An 18,947-nucleotide genomic window follows, 5' to 3' on the forward strand; every position below is an offset into this window, starting at 1 on the left:
GGATGCATCTAGCGGGTTAATGTCATTGTTGTTGCAGTAAATGACAAACCTCTTCCATTTAGCTGCATAGCAAGCTCTGGTAGTGGGTCTCCTGGCCTCCTTAATGATCTCCATACAGTCAGGAGGCAGGTTTAGGTAGCCAAACTCTAGGACTTCAGGAGCCAGATTGCCAGGTTCAGCTGTTGCGGATCTGGGTGCTGAATTTCGCCATGGTTCTGCGTTAAAAATGCGGGTTTGATCCGCAGCCTTTGATGCGGCACCACGGAAAGTTCTAGAAAGGTGGTGTACCATGGCAGGCGCGCCCATGTGGGAGCAACTAGGATGAGTGTCAGTGAGTGCTGCCGCAGTTTGCGTGCCACCAGCGGTATTAATGGCGCTGGGGGAAAAGCGTACGCAAATCTGCCGGACCAGTTCATCCATATCGCATTGCCCTGCGACTGTGGATGTGGGAACCTGGCGGCAAAGCTTTGGCATTTTGCGTTTTCGTTTGTGGCGAATAGGTCTATCTCTGGATGACCCCACTGTTGGAAGTACGGTTGGAGTACTGATGGGTGTAGCTCCCACTCGTGCATCTGGTGGCTGTGTCTGCTGAGCAGATCCGCCATCTGGTTGTCCTTGCCGGGGAGGTGTTTCGCCATGAGGAATATGTTCCTCTGAATGGCCCACTTCCACATGCTCTGAGCCAGATGAGACAACTGTGGAGAGTGTGTTCCTCCCTGCTTCTGTATGTAGTACATGGCAGTCATGTTGTCCGTCCGGATCAACACGACTTTGTTGCACAAGTGTACTTTGAATGCCTTCATTGCCAGGAAGATTGCCATCAGTTCCAGAAGGTTGATGTGCATCTTCTTTTGTTGTAGTGTCCATAGTCCCTGCACTGTGTAATTGAGTACATGAGCTCCCCATCCCTGGAGAGACGCGTCCGCCGTCAGTATTATTTGTGGAACAGGCTCTTGGAACGGTCGGCCCTTGCAAAGGTTTTCTGGATTCCACTAATGCAGAGAGTTGTATGCCTGACCGCTTACCAACACTAGGTCTTTTAATTGCCCGTGAGCCTGATTCCATTGACGTGCTAAGCACTCCTGAAGCGGGCGCATATGTAGTCTCGCGTGTGGGACTATGAAAATGCAGGAGGCCATCATGCCTATCAACTGCATGAACACTCGCGCAGGAAGGGAGTGTTGAGGTTTGAACTTTGAGATCAGCATTTGCATGCTGTTGATCCTCACTAAATTTGGCTGAGCTGTGGCTGCCAGAGTGTCTATGGTCGCACCCAGGTACTGTTGTACGTGTGCGGGTTGGAGATGTGATTTTGGGTAATTTAGTGAGAATCCCAGACTGTGAAGAAGGTGAATGGTGAGGGACATGTGGCTGGCACATTGCTGGGCTGACTTTGCCTGAACAAGCCAGTCGTCCAGGTAAGGGTAGACGTGAATGTGTTGTCTCAGGAGATGTGCAGCCACTGTAGCTAGGCACTTGGTGAAAACTCTGGGTGCTGTTGTCACACCGAAGGGGAGGACTTTGAATTGGTAGTGCTGCCCCTGAATAGTGAACCGGAGATATTTCCTGTGTGACGGGTGTATGGGTATGTGGAAGTACGCATCTTTGAGGTCTAGTGTGGCTAGGAAGTCTCCCTGGCTGAGCAGCGGGAGAACCTGCTGTAGGGTGAGCATATGGAAATGCTCTGAGAGAATGTAGTGGTTGAGGGGTCTCAGGTCTAGTATAGGTCTGAGCGACCCGTCCTTTTTTGGGATTAGGAAGTACAGAGAGTACACCCCTGTCCCCTGCTGGTTGAAGGGCACAACCTCTATTGCATCTTTTTGCAGCATACTTAGCACTTCCTGCTGCAATAATGCTAAGTGCTCTGCGGACATAGGACGGTGCTTTGGCGGTATTGTGGGTGGAGTGGAGGTTAATTCGAGACAGTAACCGTGCTGGATAATATCTCTGACCCACCTGTCCGTGGTGATGGTATTCCACGTGGACAGGAACCGCTGGAGTCTCCCCCCGACAGGTGTTATGTGGTCGGGGGGAAGGGAGAGGGCGTCACTGTTTGTTCTTGGGTGAGGACCTGGTGTTGCCGTAACCGCGTCCTCTGCCCTTGGTGCTGGAGCCACGATATCCACCTCTGTTGTTTTTATCGTAGGTACTCTGTGGGTCCCCTTTATTGTATGTCTGCTGTGACCCCTGTCCTCTAGCCGCTCCCCTATTCCCGGGGCGACGAAAGGAGCCACTACAAAATGTTTGCGTTTGCAGAGCCCCCATTGACTTTGCAGTGTCAGTGTCCTTTTTGATCTTTTCTAAGGTGGTGTCAACTTCTGGTCCGAATAAGTAGTCGGGGTTGACAGGCTGATTTAGGATGTTGTTTTGAATCTGAGGTTTGAATCCGGAGATTCTTAACCAAGCGTGTCGGCGTAACATGACGCTGGTGTTTATCGCCCTCGCAGCTGTGTCGGCAGCATCTAGTGCGCACTTAATGGATGCGTTTGTAAGAAGTTGTCCCTCTCTGATGAGGAGCTCCGCTGCCTCTTTGTACTCGTCTGGTAGATGTTGGAGTAGTGACTCTAGCGTGTCATAGTGTGAACGATCGTAGCGAGCTAGGAGGGCCTGTGTATTGGCAATGCGCCAGACGTTTGCTGCTTGAGCTGCAATCCTCTTGCCTGAGGTCTCCAGCACCTTTGACTCTTTGTCTGGGGGAGGAGCATCACCAGTTGTTTGCGAGTGCGCTCGTTTGCGAGTGTTAGCAACCAACATGGAGTCCAGAGGTAACTGACCTCTAATGTACATAGGGTCCCCGGGCGCAGGTTTGTATTTTTTTTCAATCCTGGGGTTTATCACCCGTGCCCTGGTTGTTTCCTTGAAAATGTCCTTTGCTGGCTTGAGAACACCTTTCAACATGGGCAGAGTCTTGACAGTCCTCTCAGAGGAGGCGAAAGTGTCCACTAAGAAATCGTCCTCAATTGTGTCCGAGTGGAGTTGCACTCCATGATTGGCTGCGGCACGTTCAATGAGGGCATTGAAGGCAGCAGTGTCCTCTATGGGAGATGTTTTGGCGCCATAAAGCTGCGTGTCCTGGGTATCTGTAGCGGCACCCGGGTCTGCAGGGTCATCCCAAGCTTGATCTGGGTCCTGCTGCTCCTCAGGATCTATATCCCTGGGGTAGGTGGTATCATCACCCATGTAATCCTCCTTTGCGTCCGTGTCGGAGGGCGTCGGAGAAAAGGTCTGGGGATCCGGATAGGACGTATGCAGGCGTTCATATAGAACCGGTTCCGATTCCGCTGGCAGTTTCTGCTTTAGAGGGATTCTGTAAGAGTCCAAGGTCTGCTCTGGTGTGACCTTCCGTTTTCGGAGCACGAGTCTGCCGGTGTCGGCGTCGATGAATTGGGACGGTGAAGTCCCAGTAGGAGAGTGTCCAGTAGATGGGGACCTTGTGTGGCTGACACGTGTTCGGATCTCTAACATCTTCGGAGCTGTGGACGGCGGCAAACCAAAAGTGATGTTGGTTGGTGCCGAAGGTGCCTTTGGAGCCTTTTTCGGCTCGGGGCCCGACGTGGACTGGAGGGCTGCCTGTTCTCTGATGCGTTGCAATGACGCCGCAACTTGTCGCACCGAGAACTCCGAAGGTTCTTTGGTGCCGAGTGGTTCTGCAGAGGTAGGCGTGGACTGCTTCGGAGCCACAGGGTCATCGAGTCGAGGAGAGGCAGTAGCGGTCGACGGAGTCGATGACTTGACCCTAGTCGCTGCCTTCGAAGTGGATTTCGATGGAGCGGCCATTTTAACCTTGGTGGTCGGGGCCGATTGCTTCGGTGCCGGGGGCCGAGGCGCTTTTGTGGTACCGATGGCCTTCCTTTTCGGGTCGGTACCGACATCCGCTGCAGCGAGTTCGGCGCCGAAATCCCTTTTAGTGCGTTCAGAGCCGATGGTCTTGGCTGGGGTCGAAGGAGTGGAGGTCTTCGAGCCGACCACTGTTAGTTTCACTTTCGGTTTCTGTGGAACCGGTGCGACGATTGGTTTCGGTTTCGTGGAAGGGAAACCAGTCTTTTTGGGTAATAATGGCTCTTGTTGAATGTTCGAGGCCGGGCCCGAAGGCGGGGCCGAAGAACTGCGGGATTGATCTCGGGTAAGGCCCGGAGGCGATCCCTTGACCGGAGCCGTAGAATGACGCACTTTAATAGCCTCCGTTTCAACGGGTAGGCCCTGCTCTTCACCAGAGCTATCTTCTTCGGCCCCGAAGGCCTCATCGTAGTCTCCTACCTCATCGTCGGCTTCTTCCCTGTGAAAAAGCACTTCATCGGCGTCTTCTGATCGGGAATCGTGTTCGGAAGCGGGCTGGAGTTCATGCCTTCCACGCTTTCAACATCCTCGTCCTCGGTGCTGAAGATGTTGGTTGGGGCCGGTGCCGATTGCTGCGCTTCTAATCTCGCTGCCCGTCGATTCCGGAGAGTCTTCTTGGATCGGAATCGAGCACAGGCCATACATTTTGATTCGTCGTGATCCGGCGAGAGGCATTTGTTGCACACCGGGTGGACGTCGATATGTGGATATTTGGCATAGCAAACAGGACACCGTTTGAATGGGGTCCTCGATTCCATCGTCGATGGAAGTTCGATGGTCGGATTAAACGGATCCGAAAAAAACTTGAAGAAGTTCGCTAAACTAATCAAGAAAGCTGTCGATACCGAGCGGGAACAGTACCGACGAAAACTAAAGGCCTTTTGGCCTTAAACTAATTTTTCCTAACTTGAGCTAAGATAAGCACATCCGAACCCAATGGCGGAAAAAAACAATCTGAGGATGGAGAGGATGCCCATGCGCACTGTGGTCCAGGGGAGGAGTCACCTATCTCAGGATACTTCGAAGACTCTTCCAGGACAACAACGTGCAAACATCCGGACCCAACACTAGGCGGCGATCTATGCACAGATATGAATTCAGCAGCCCACATGCCTCGAACACTGTTCTTGAGGACCCGGCTGGTCCCCCTGACTGGCTCTTGACTGGAGTTGGTCACCTACAGTGACTCCAAGTGACCGCATTACACTTAGCCTAACTTTTTACTGAAAAGTGTTCGTGTCAAATCAACAACAAACAGCTCACCAACCAGCGGACGACACACACTGTACAACATAGAAGAAGTATACTTGAGAGAAGGACGGAGGGCAGTGCAAGCACCAGGAAAGGGCCAACTCTGCACTACGAAGAGGAGGCACAATCGAGTGAGAGCTATAAGGCAGTAGACGCATTCGTACATCCAGGCTTCAGCGACAAAGATGTAAGAAGAATACTTAGGAAGAGCCGTGGTAGCGGGCCCCAGGTCCAAATGGCATCCCCCCAATAATCTTCCAATCTGACCCAGACTTCTGGAGTGGAAGACTAAAAAATACTGTTCGACGAAGTAGAGAGAGAAAATCAAATCCAGTCAAGCTGGCAAGGCTCAGTAAATACTCCGATTTTCAAAGGTGGAGATAGTACATCCCCAGCGGGCTACAGGCCGATAACGCTTTTGGACGTGAAGTACTATGCGTCATTACTCTTGGAAGATCTGACCACTTGGTCTGACAGTACAAAACGAATCCCGCTTAATCAAACAGGCTTCAGGAAAGGGTGCGGGACAACAACAAATATTCTATCACTCTCACTGATAGCCGACAAATACATTCGAAGGAAACAACAGTTGCATCTCTGCTTCATCGACCTAAAGGCGGCCTTCGATAGCGTGGACTGTAATATTCTATGAGGAAAACTGCGCAGATGGAACGTCTCAGACAAAATACGCAGAGGAATATTGCTCTTATACTCCAACACATGGATGAGAGTAAAACTGGGAGACGGAGCAAGTCCATCAAGAAAGGTCAAAACCAGCGAAGGGCTCAAACAAGGTTGTGTCTCGGCCCGTATCTTTTCAATCTTTTCATGGCAGATCTCGCGCCAGAGCTCAACAACATCATATCTCATTCACCTAAATTAGGTACTCTACTCTTAACCCACTTATCCTACGCAGACGATGTCGTTTTGATGAGCCTATCCAAGATCGGCTTACAAAGGGCACTTGCGGGAATGTCGGAATTCATAGTCAATAATAACTTAGAGATAAACATTACAAAAAGCAAAACAATGCTCCTCACCAGACGACGGACTGCCAATCAACAATTCCAACTGAAGGGCAAAAGCTAGAAGTAGTATCTAACTACAAGTACCTGGGGTTCTACTTCGATAACCGGCACAACCACCTGCAGCAAAAAGCCTACATTTCTCAGAGAGCAAACGCCCTATCATTCGCCTTCAGGTCCTTATCAAAAAAGCTCAAGGGGCCATCATTCAAACACCTACTGGCAACAATTAAAGCCAAAACGCTATCCTACGGCAGCCTAGCTCTCCATGGGAAAGACGCGGATCTACTTAAAGCACATGTGGCAATCTACAAAACAGTCTTCCAAATCCATCAGGGAGCTTCACCAGCGCAGACCAGTTTAGAATTTGGGGTAACAAACGAAACGTTGGGAAGAAAGTATGCAACCATGAAGCAATGGTATAACTTGAAACAAAACTTAGTCTCGGAACTGAACAAAGCTCTGTGGGACGAAATAGAGGAAGACGCAAAGTCCCCATATAGCCAAAACCTAAAAAAGGCTCTAACAGACACTTGTACAAGAGAACTCTGGGAAATCAATCTGCCCTACCCGGCCTTTAAGCAAGTTATAAACAAATCAGTAAAGTTCCACTTGCTGCTAGTAGACAAAACCACCTTCAGCACGAGAAAACATGCTTGCATGGTAATATCTAATTACAAATCACTAACCCCAGCACCATACTTAACTATTACATTCTCGGCCCACAAAAAACTGGACTTAATAGCCCTGCATATGGGTAAATTTCCATCCACCATGGACCAGCCAATATGGGTCCAGGACGGGCCCAAAGACTGCAGACTATGCGGGTGCAGTAAAGAGGACTTTGTCCACCTTGTCTGTATTTGTCCGAACTTATCCCAAGCACAAGTCACTTTCCCCAAAAAAAAGCCATGAACACTAGAGGAGAGGCATAAGAACAGGCAGATCGGCAATCATGGCGACCCTGGACCCAACTGAAACCTCATTGAACTGTCAACTAACAAATTTTCTCTTAGCTCATGCACAAGCACTAAAAAGTAACCCTGTGCCCTGCTCGCAAAAAGCAAATAAGACGGCCAACTCAGAAGCAGACTGTACTCCCGAACACAACGCAGAATAACATCAGAACGTAGGAAGGTACACCTTACAGGGACTAATCAATGCTCCAGAATTACTAAACTGTCCTCCATGCATGTTAAAATGTTTTATTCTTTTAGGAAACAAAAGGAGAAAAAAAAGGGGGAAATAATAACTTCTTTTAATCACAGCATTTGTTTTTAGTAAATGTATTGTTATGGTTTTAATTAACTGAAATAAACTCTCTTTTGATTTGATTTATTCATGTCAAATCCGATGAACTTGCCAGTGCTTGTTTGCGGTTAAGTGAATTGCCTTGGTTTCTTAATTCTTGTAAATTCTGTATCTTTGGAACCCTCCGATGGATCTTTTTCATTTTGGTGTCTAAATTCTTATAAAAATACAGTCTATTTTTATAAATCAGTGTCAGATTTCTTGAGTGTTGTGTGGATTTCTTCTTCAGGTGTCTTGGTGTTGTTTAAGTGCTTTACCCTTGTTCCTTGGTGTAAGCCCTGCTGCTCAGAGCCACAGCCATCCCGGTGGAGCTAAGGTTTAACAAATGAAACCCGATAGGTCCTAAAGGGGTTCTTAAGTGTATTACACGGTGAGGTCGCACAACCACACAATATAACGCACCCCATTTCCTCACAGTGGCACACTAAGGAAATGAACAGTCCATGCTCGCAAGACAGGGGCAGCTCCAGGCTATTCCCATCTTACCTGTAATAAGAATGAAAACGGGGGCCGCTCCAGGCTATTCCCGTCTTACCTGTAATAAGAATGAAAACAGGGGCCGCTCCAGACTATTCCCATCTTACCTGTAATAAGAATGAAAACGGGGGCCGCTCCAGGCTATTCCCATCTTACCTGTAATAAGAATGAAAACAGGGGCCGCTCCAGGCTATTCCCATCTTACCTGTAATAAGAATGAAAACGGGGGCCGCTCCAGGCTATTCCCATCTTACCTGTAATAAGAATGAAAACAGGGGCCGCTCCAGGCTATTCCCGTCTTACCTGTAATAAGAATGAAAACGGGGGCCGCTCCAGGCTATTCCCGTCTTACCTGTAATAAGAATGAAAACGGGGGCCGCTCCAGGCTATTCCCGTCTTACCTGTAATAAGAATGAAAACGGGGGCCGCTCCAGGCTATTCCCGTCTTACCTGTAATAAGAATGAAAACGGGGGCCGCTCCAGGCTATTCCCGTCTTACCTGTAATAAGAATGAAAACGGGGGCCGCTCCAGGCTATTCCCGTCTTACCTGTACTAAGAATGAAAACGGGGGCGGCTCCAGGCTATTCCCATCTTACCTGTAATAAGAATGAAAACGGGGGCGGCTCCAGGCTATTCCCGTCTTACCTGTAATAAGAGTCAAAACAGGGGCGGCTCCAGGCTATTACCATCTTACCTGTAATAAGAATCAAAACGGGGGCGGCTCCAGGCTATTCCCATCTTACCTGTAATAAGAATCAAAACGGGGGCGGCTCCAGGCTATTCCCGTCTTACCTGTAATAAGAGTCAAAACAGGGGCGGCTCCAGGCTATTCCCGTCTTACCTGTAATAAGAGTCAAAACAGGGGCGGCTCCAGGCTATTACCATCTACCTGTAATAAGAATCAAAACGGGGGCGGCTCCAGGCTATTCCCATCTTACCTGTAATAAGAGTCAAAACAGGGGCCACTCCAGGCTATTCCCGTCTTACCTGTAATAAGAATGAAAACAGGGGCCGCTCCAGGCTATTCCCGTCTTACCTGTAATAAGAATGAAAACAGGGGCGGCTCCAGGCTATTCCCATCTTACCTGTAATAAGAGTCAAAACAGGGGCCACTCCAGGCTATTCCCATCTTACCTGTAATAGGAATCAACCCAGAGGCAGCCTGGTAATACCAGGACTCTGGTAATATGATCAGTGCACGATGGACCCTCCCAAACTGATCCAACACAAAATGAGATTTTACATTATCAGTTAATGAAATGACCAAGTCGTATAAATACACAAACGGAAGTGAGACCTTCCAGCAGATTAAAATCACTGGCCTCAGAGGCATCTTAACAACAGAGTGAATCTTTTTTATACAGCCAAGCAAAACTCAGTGTACAAATTCAAAGGGTGCTACGTGAATAGGTGTCCGCACAATGCTTGCACGAAGGAAACAAGTGTGGTAAACAGACCACAACAGAAAATAATGTGTGTTGGCTGTCGTTAACTAGGGTACAGCAGAACAGATTTCACTCTAGGTTTTCATCAAATAATAATGCAGTCTAAAACAATGTAATGCGCACATATGTGGCTTGGTCTTTTCATTAATGGATACCTCAAATCTCAACCTTATGTTGAAATATATCACCATCTTGCAGCAGTTTGAAGAGGTCTGAGTATCAGGGCAACTCTCCCTGCAAACCAGAGAAAAAGGAGAACTGCCAGAGAAGAACAAGGCTTCTAGCATGCATCACAAAAAGAAGGCAGAGTAAAAAAGAATTTCATTTTACACGAGGGAGTGGTTTACCCCCTTTCCTTCAGACAGTTTATCAGCACGAGGGTCAGATGAGCCTAGACCAGCCCAGACTGCATGACACGAGGGGTAGAGGTTGGCAGTGGGTCCGTTCTCTGAAGGCTGAAAACTTCTCCATTATTTTTGTAACTCTTACAAAATAATATTACTAAACTTTTTCTCTATCTCTAGGTTTTGGAATCTATCGCAGGTGCAGTTTGCTCATGAACTCCATGAACTATGGGTTTAAATCTTTAGAAAATCACACTGGTCTGATGTGTATTTGGGCCGCAAGGAGTCACGGTTTCTTCTACACTCACATAAATGCTGGACGCTCATAGTCTGGACTAAAGTAGATCGGCCAAGAGTGGACAAGCACCCACCACTCTGCCAAGTGCGGCAATAGGTGGTCTTTTCCTTAGTTTTTAAATCTTCAATAAAAAGATTAAGCATCGGGCATACACTGCCATCCTACAAAGCTACCTGGGAACAAAGAGCTGCTGTCCAAAGCAAGACACTGCCATCACAGTCACGTGCAGGTGAGAACTAGACTAGCCTGTTCACTGGCTCCCCCAGAGACAACACGAGCGATGGCAGCGTCCTTGGGAAACAGGACAATCTAGGTCAGCGTCCTGAGGAGAATGATCTAGTTTTATCGATCTCAGGGATCAGCCGGTTAAAGATCTTTCTCGTTTTATCGATCTCAGGGATCAGCCGGTTAAAGATCTTTCTAAAGCACTGGAAGAGTTTTTCAAGGACTCTAATGAAGTCTTTGATATGATCTTCGCAGGGGATTTCAATATTACCACCTGCCCTTTCTCTGAGGCTAACATCTGCGGATTGGTGGACGCCCACGAGGACGGGATCCTCCATTTCCAACACAATTATTATGGAGATGCCCTAAATAATTTCCTCGCCTCATATAATATGTATATCATGGATAATGAGAAAAACGCCAAGGGGGGATACTTGCCCTACCTTTATAGGCAGGGGAACGAATTCTGTAATAGATTTTATTTGCATTTCCCCGGGCCTTGAGGTTTTGCTTACGGCCCCAAAAGTAATAGATATTCAATTGAGTGACCATAACTGCCTGGTAGTAAAGGCTAAGTTGTGGGAAAAGGATGACGTTAGTATCCCTGGCCGTACTATTAATAGTATTGAGGCTGAGCGCCCTAACGGTACTAGACTCAGATGGAAGGGGGATAAGGCAGACATTACGTCTGATTCTATCATAACTAGTTCCCTGGTACATATTACCGCGATCCTTGAAGATAATTTAGGTACCTCTTGTTCTATCGAACATTTTATTAGTATTAATGCGGTCATTAACCTAAAACTCACAGGTACCTGTAAACATAAAGAGGATCAACCGCGGGGTTGGTTCAACTCAGCTTGCACCTCGGCCCTGAGGGAGCTGAAATCTGCTCTATCAGCTAAACCCAGAGATAAGGGACTGGTTATAGATCTAAGAACCTGATACAACGAAACCCTTAAAAATAGGAAAAAGGAACTTCGGCAAGAGGCCTGGGACAACTTGACCAAGGCAGCTGAATTGAATAATTGTACCTGGTTTTGGAAAACTGTCAATTCCCCATTTCTTAAAGATGACAAAATTCCAGAACTAACTTCCTATGTTATGCAGGCAGAATGGATCTCGCATTTCTCAAAAATTTTACAGTCAGATGGTGGACCTCTAGTTTCAGGGAATCAATGGCCGCATATCCCATTAAATTTTAAGGTACAAGAGGTTTTAGATAGTATACGGGACAGTAAAGGGGGGAAAGCACAAGGCCCAGATGGGGTCCCAATTGATGTGTATAAATTGGTCCCAGAAATTTGGGGACCTCTGCTTACTAATATTTTTAATGCAGCTGTCAGAAATGAGATGCCCCCGACCTGGGAAGAATCCATCTTAATTCCAATATTTAAGAAAGGCAATCGTGGGGAAGCCAAGAATTATCGACCAATCTCCCTGTTGGACTCTTCTGTTAAAGTTATGAGTCGAGTGCTCATGGTGAGATTGGAGGAATGGGCTGAAGAAAATGGTATCTTAGCCGAGAGCCAGTTCGGCTTTAGGAAGGGTTGTGGAACGATAGAGCAATGTTTAAATTTAGAACTGCTCGTGGGTAAATATACCTTGGCCAAGACTGGCACTATTTACCTCTGCTTTGCAGATCTAAGTAGTGCCTTTGATCTGGTGGACCACGGCATTCTCTGGGAAAAGCTGTTAGAAATGGGGGCCCCAGAGGGTATCGTCTTCTTCTTAGCCCGCCTATACACTAAATTAAGAGCTTGTGTCCGTTTTGGGTCACAAGGTGAATGTACATCCATGTTCAAGATTGGGCGTGGAATACGTCAGGGTTGTGTGCTAGCCCCATTGCTTTTTATACTTTTTATCAATGAGATTGAATTCTTACTTAAATCTCTGGCAGTGGATGCTCCCAAAATTAATAATGAATATGTCCCTGTGTTACTTTACGCGGTTTTAATCTCACGTACACCACACGGTCTTCAACAGCTGCTGGATGGTTTTATGCAATTTATTAAAAGCAGAAAGCTAGTTTTAAATAAATCCAAAACCTATGTTATGGAATGTGGCCGTAGGATCGGTAAGAAACAGCCCTCCTTTTTCATAGAGGGTCAAAAGGTTCAGGTTGTTGATAATTTTTCATATTTGGGGGTTACCTTTTCAAATAAAAACACCTGGGCAAATTAATTTAAGAATGTACGGTCTAAAATGGCCAGGAGTGCCTTTGGTATTTTCACTATGGCTACCAAATTGGGAGACAGGCGGATAAACGACATGCTGAAAATGTATCAATCACGGTGTGTATCAATTGCTCTGTACGGAGCCGGTTTATGGGGCTATGCCCCGGCAGGTTCTCTTCAGGTTGAGGAGAACGTATTTTTGAAAAAAACGTCTGTGCCTGCCAAGCTCTGTCTCCAATACCTTAGTTCATAATGAATTGGGTATTTACCATCTATCCGATTTGATTCTCCTTAGACCCTTGCTCCTATGGCGCTCCATTTGGATTAAAGAAGAGACCTCTTTGTGTAGAGCTATCATTTCTGACTGTCTTACTATGGACCACTTTACAAGGATCCCATGGTTGAAGTACGTTATTGATAACTTTCGGGTGACCTTTAACATCGACATCCTAGAGGATCATCACGGGGCAGATATGTTGTCTAAATCTGATCTTAAGCAGTGTTTTTTACAACAAGCTGCTATTGAGAGACATCAGAACAGCTCCAATCTTTCATCTTATACCTTTTACCATGATTTAAATGAAGTTGTGGGCTTTCAACCATATCTGTCTCAAGTAAGTTGGAAAGCACATCGGTTTGTGTTGACCAGATTTAGAATGGGAGTTGTCCACAACCTTGTTGCCTTCCCTTCTTTGAATTTACATCCTGTTGGTCCATGTCCATGTGATAACTCTACTTCCCAAAGCACTGTGCACTTTCTTCTGCTCTGTCAATTGTACAAACATCTCCGGATAGCTTATTTGAAACCCCTATTTTTAAAATTTGAAGTCAGAACAATACGTGATTGTATGTGTTTACTTTTTAATCTACATCATCCGGTAGTATGTTTTTATACGGCTACTTTTCTTCTTAAATCTATTAATATTAGGAAAAGTATGCTTTTTTAAATGTTTTATCTTGATGAATTTTTCTGCCTCTGTATTATAATAAATCTTGTTGTATTGTGTGCTTTTATGAACTTGTTTAATGTTCGAATAAAGCCTTATGAAATGAAAAATGATCTAGCAGAGAAAGTACAATGAGCTTGTTTTCTGCTCGTCACTTTAGGACAACAACGGAGTAACGCACATATTACCATCCCTTCAAACTTTGGAGTCTTTTAGCCTAGACCAAACTCGCCACACGACTCTCGCTGTCAAATCAGGATCCCCTTTCGACCATTGTCCCCCCTTACTTCTACATGCTATGATAGATACTGTCAATCCAGTCATGAACAGGATAATAAATGCTTCCCTGTCACTAGCCAAAGTTCCCAATGAATGGAAGTTTGCAGCTGTCAAACCGCTCCGAAAAAAAAAACTGAGCGATCCCACCACCCTTAACAATCTCCGACGCAGCTCCCTACCCCCATGTCTAAGCAAGATCACTGAAAAACCAATTAACTCTCAACTCATGACTTACCTGGAAGGAGCAAATATCTTACACCCCAATCAATCAGGTTTCAGGCCTCAAAGCTCTACGGAATCAGCCCTCCTGTACACTGCTGAACCCTTAAAGCCGCCCTTGATCAATGAAAGAATGCTGCATTAGTCTTATTAGACCTATCAGCCGCTTTTGATACGGTCTAACATGTCATCCTCTTAGACCGTCTCGAACCCTACGGTATCTCTCATCTTGCCCTGGCCTGGCTCAAATCGGTTCTGCAAAATCGTAGACAGGTCATTACCCTTGGGCAATATCAGTCAGCAGAAAACCGCCTGCTTTCTGGGGTTCCACAAGGGTCGATCCTTAGCACAGTGCTTTTTAATGCTTATATGGCCCCACTGATCAGTCTGATATCGTCCTTTAACTTCGAGACCATCTCATATGCGGATGGCACGCAGCTAGTCTTGGTTTTAGACAAAAACACCACACTGGCAGAAGAAAACCTCTGGCAATGTCTCACAGCGGTCAGTAAAGACAGAAATCGTGCCTTTGGGGAAAGGGAGCACCTTCTCCCCCAGTCTATGGTGACCCTCTTGACATCCCCCCTCCCCCCAATACAGTCAAAGTAGCCAGAAATGTGGGGGTCAAACTTGACTCAACACTATCCTTCCACCAGCAATCATAAGCAGTAGCCGGGACCTGCTTCCATATGATAAAATCACTCAAAGAGTTCTTTGACTTAGTCCCCAGCACGGTGAGACAAGCAGTCACAGTGTCCCTAATTGCATCTAGATTGGACTACTGCAACAGTCTCTATGCGGGTGCCAACATGTTGGTCGTGCACAAACTACAGATGGTACAACACGCAGCAGCCCGCCTAGTTCTTAAATGGCCCAGGAGGTCATCAGCATCGGCTGCAAAGGAAGCACTACACGGTCTACCAATCCATAGAAGAATCCTGTTCAAGATCCTGATAATTACCTTCAAAATCTTCCACTCCTCAGGCCCTCACTACCTCTGGTCCAGGTTTGCGTGCTATGTACCATACCGCACTCTTAGATCATCTAACGCCAATCTGCTAAAACCCCCAGTGTTCAGATGTGTCTCAAAAGGGGGAAAATCAATCGCAGTGATTGGCTCCAAAGCCTGGAACCAACTCCACAACCACCTTCGTTTTATCCAATCGGAAACTCTTTTCAGGAAGGCCCTGAAAACCCCGGATTTTTAACGGCCCCTGACGCACTATGTAGAGCGCCTATCTAAGCCACTTCTCCACTCCCAGTTCCCCTGTCTACCAAGTGATCCGCCTAGCACCATGATGCTCCTCTGAGTGATCGCTGCGCTCTACAAAGGCCCGTTAACATAACATATGAACTCTGCAAACTGCAAGAGGAGGAGTTTAGCGAGACTGTAACGAGCCATCACGAGAAGGCCATCATCACACTGGTCACTAGAATCATTTCATGCATCCCTCGTGCTGAAAATTCAAATAAGCCCTGCTCAGGTTGGCCTACCCTCCTTTCATCAACTATCACCGAGTCTCTTCGTGTCACACTTAAAGTGTCCAGGTGGCCTAGAAGCGTCCAAGAACTTGCTGTCATTACCTGGTCTGCGCGTTCTTGTCCAGGAAATACTCGAAAACATTGTGCAGCACAATCACATCAGCATCCTGAAGAAGGGACGTCTGTGTACAGATGTCAGCGTGAAGCACCTGAGCATGTAGACAGGATTGAAAAAAGAAACATTAAGGGTATTGTCAGCTTGGAGAAACCAGGCTATCCAAGGGTACTAACAGCACTGACCTGAGGGCGCTGCAGAGACTCCCTGTGTGCAGTTTATAAACAATGGTGAGGTGGGCTGGTCAAGCTATTTGTATTTTGGCCTTCACTCAGATCAGAGGAAGAAGGTGGGAGACAGGAATGATTATAAAAAGAATTTGGTTTGACTTGCTATTATCAAGAGGGCCCAGGGAGGTCCAACGAAGAGACTGTTTGCGACTGCTCAATGGTATCTTCACATCCGAGGAAGGCCGAGACCTCCATGTTCATCTAGCGTAACACGCTTGTTTCCTTGTCTTTACTTTCACGTGGTCCTAGTAAGAGGTGCCAGGAGACCCTGAGGTCCCTTGTCACTGGGGTGAGGGGGGGGCATACTTGGGGAGGGTCCCTGCCTGCTGCAGCACTGCAGACGACTGTTCTGATTAATGCACGTAAGAGCTTAGCCGATGAGTGGTAGGACTCCTCCAATGGACGCTCTACCAGAGAAGGGGTAAGCACGAGTGGAGATCCTGGGCCTAGGAGGCCCTTTTTCAGACTTCTGATATGCAGAGAAAAACACAGTGCATCGGACTAGTAGTCCTGACACAGCATGAGACTGGAGGAATGGGAATGAAGTAAAGGAGTACTGTCTCTTTAAGAGGATTAGTGTGGCAAGTTATTGAAAAGTGTAAGTAGCACATCATCAGTAAAGAAAACAGGAGAATAGATTTCTAAAAGAGGGCCTGAGCGAGCTCCTCAACCTCCTGACCCATGAAAACCCTGAGCCCAGACAAAGCTTCTTAGGGTGAAGGATACCGGCCCAGGTGTATCCCATGTCCCCCCAGGTGTGTGGCACTAGGTCCCCACAATAATCACGCTGTAGCACATCTGGTGTAAAGGGCACATTCCGCATCACCTGGACTCGGTCGCTGAAGTGGTATTTGTTGATCATCTTCTCTTGGAGCTCACAAAACTCTTTGTTCATCTCGACACCGACGAGCCGGGCAGCAGAGCTGTACAGAGCACCCTGAGGTACAGAAAAGGGACTCGGATGATCTCACAGCAACAACCACCATTCCCCCGCCCGGGGTTCAACAGAAAGAACAGTTCAGTGTAAAGATCTGGGCAGAGACCTGTGGTAGCATAGCCACGGGGAACCATTTTTGGATGTACCCTTAATCCATCAATTCAGTGTCCTAGAATAAGCGGAGGGTCTAAGGGTCACCAAGGGGTCATAGTGTGGTAGACTGGCATGGGGAGTTTTGAAAACCAAAACACTGGATTAAACATTTGATTAACTAGAGAACAAGGAGAGGGAAAAGGATGAAACGGGATCTTCACATCAGGTATGCTTTGTAGACAGGTTACAAACTGCGCTACATTATTTAACCTGTACTTCCCAAATTGATGATTCAGGATATGGATTACATTGGTGAGCCACTGACTATACTGAAAGAACCGACTGACTAAGCTTTGAATTGTCACTCATTTCAACAAGAGCAGACAGGGTAGCTGATCACTTTTACTTATAAGTTGCACGAGGTGTCCGGGAAGGAAGGGCTTACAAGTGGTGGAACAAGGACAGTGGCTGGGTCTTCTGCATACTACCATGCTGCATACAGAACCACCCCCGGGGTGTTGAAGAACGACAATGGGGCCAAAGGATCTCGGTGCTTGAAGGCAGCAGGGGAAAGGGACAGGGGGACAAAGTCCAGGTGGTGGGGCGGCTAACACGGGATTACTGACACTAGCAGTACAACCAGGGAGAGCCACCCATGCTTCTGGAAGGGGATATTCACACTACAGGAAACAGCAGGTGTGAGAGCAGTGGGAATGCTGGAGGGCTGTGCAGAATCAGGTGGGCGGGATCTCGTTTGGGCATCTGAAGGAAGTGGTCACATAGGCGGTTACTATGGGGAGTTGGCGAGCGGACCGATCAGATGAGACAAAGCTGTCGGATGAACATGTGGCAGAAAGTGGAATGTGGGGGGGGGGATATTGTGTGCGATCAGACACTCATGAGAGTAAGAATACAACATGATGTGGTGAGTGAATGTGACAAACAAAGCTTACAGCAGGGGGTGCAGGTTGGGGTGTGGCATAAAAAGGGATGGGTGGTTTAGCAGCAAGAGATGAAAAGGCAAGCAGGGCCTGAGTGTCCCACAGCAGAAGAACAAGGGAGGGCGGACGAGCCCCATGGGCGAGGGAACAGCAGAGATTTGGGGAACAGTGGAAGTACCTGGGTAATTACGCAGGCAGAGCAAGGGTTTGGAGGACACATAAGGAAAACCCAAGATGGAAGCTGGAGGAACTGGGAAATGGAGCAAGGAAGAGCAAAAGAAGGGTTTGGTGGGTGGCAAGTTGACTGTAGTACTTGAGCGGACGTTTGAGTGGGAATCTTTCTCGAAATCCCACTCAAGGTCGCGTCTAACCTGGTAAAAGCCAATGTGCGGGATGAGCAACAAAGCGGCACTCCCACATATGGAGCTACAGGGTATAATTGTGCAACTGAGGCATCTCTCAGTGTTGGAGTTTGTGCCGGGAAAGTGACACTGTAAAGTGCACAGCAAGACGGGTGAGATATAGGTGGACCCTATAGCTCCTACACTGGCCAAGCCCAAGGGAAACTGCCACATGGGGCTAGGAATATTGGCACAGTTCTGTATGAAGAGGTTACCCAATTGTTGGAGACAACATGTTACTACAAGCAAGAAATTCTGAAGCTGCAAAAGGTATTTGAAACATGCATGCTCATGCGACAATTGAAAGCAAAGCTATGTGCTATCTGGAGGGGATTCCAAGGACACTGCGTTCCCCTTTTGGGCGGTCATGACCTCCAAACACACACTGCTTAAACTGGGCACCACAAGCTGGCACAGTCCCCGTCCTCATGGATTTCCACAGGATATTTGGGATTCTCCAAGACTGGCGGTTCACAACCACAGGCGGCTTTATGCGAGTGACCTAGTCTCTTCCTGTGTCCACCAGTAACCAGAGACGTCCTCACCGAGCTGGTGTAAAAGGTTCTTGTGGAATATGATGGAATGTGCGGGGGAGGGGGAAATCGGGGGTATTCTGCAACCTATTATCCACAAGCCACTATTTAATGACTTCTTGAAAACTTTATTTATATTTCATTGGAAGCAATACATACATATCTGACGTGGGGATTTTAGGAAACAGTCAGCTGGTTACATAGGATCAAGTCGCAATCAATTACACTTATAGATTCAGCAGATTAGGCTATACAGGACACCAGTTCTCAATCCGTCGATACAGGCCATGGAACGAACATTATGTGGCACATACCTAGATCTACATTACTGATATAGAGGCCCCAGGAGGGGGGTGGGATCAAGCCCATAGGGGAGGGG

At 47.3% G+C, this 18,947-nt stretch overlaps 1 protein-coding gene across 4 annotated transcripts in view; it reads right to left on the reverse strand.

Moving 5' to 3' along the window:
• Window positions 1-18,947, reverse strand: part of LOC146799746 (uncharacterized) — an 83,547-nt gene that overhangs the window by 18,001 nt on the left and 46,599 nt on the right. For 3 of the 4 annotated variants that reach the window (XM_085627430.1, XM_085627429.1, XM_085627432.1), the window contains exons 5-6: window positions 16,490-16,600; window positions 15,421-15,527 (exon numbers count right to left, since the gene is read on the reverse strand). In XM_085627430.1, coding sequence (XP_085483556.1) covers window positions 15,421-15,527; window positions 16,490-16,600 — 218 coding nt within the window. The remainder of the gene's footprint in view (window positions 1-15,420; window positions 15,528-16,489; window positions 16,601-18,947) is intronic. The other variant, XM_085627431.1, reaches the window with a different exon arrangement.

Source organism: Triturus cristatus, chromosome 9, assembly GCF_964204655.1.
Source record: "Triturus cristatus chromosome 9, aTriCri1.1, whole genome shotgun sequence".
Taxonomy (NCBI): domain Eukaryota; kingdom Metazoa; phylum Chordata; class Amphibia; order Caudata; family Salamandridae; genus Triturus; species Triturus cristatus.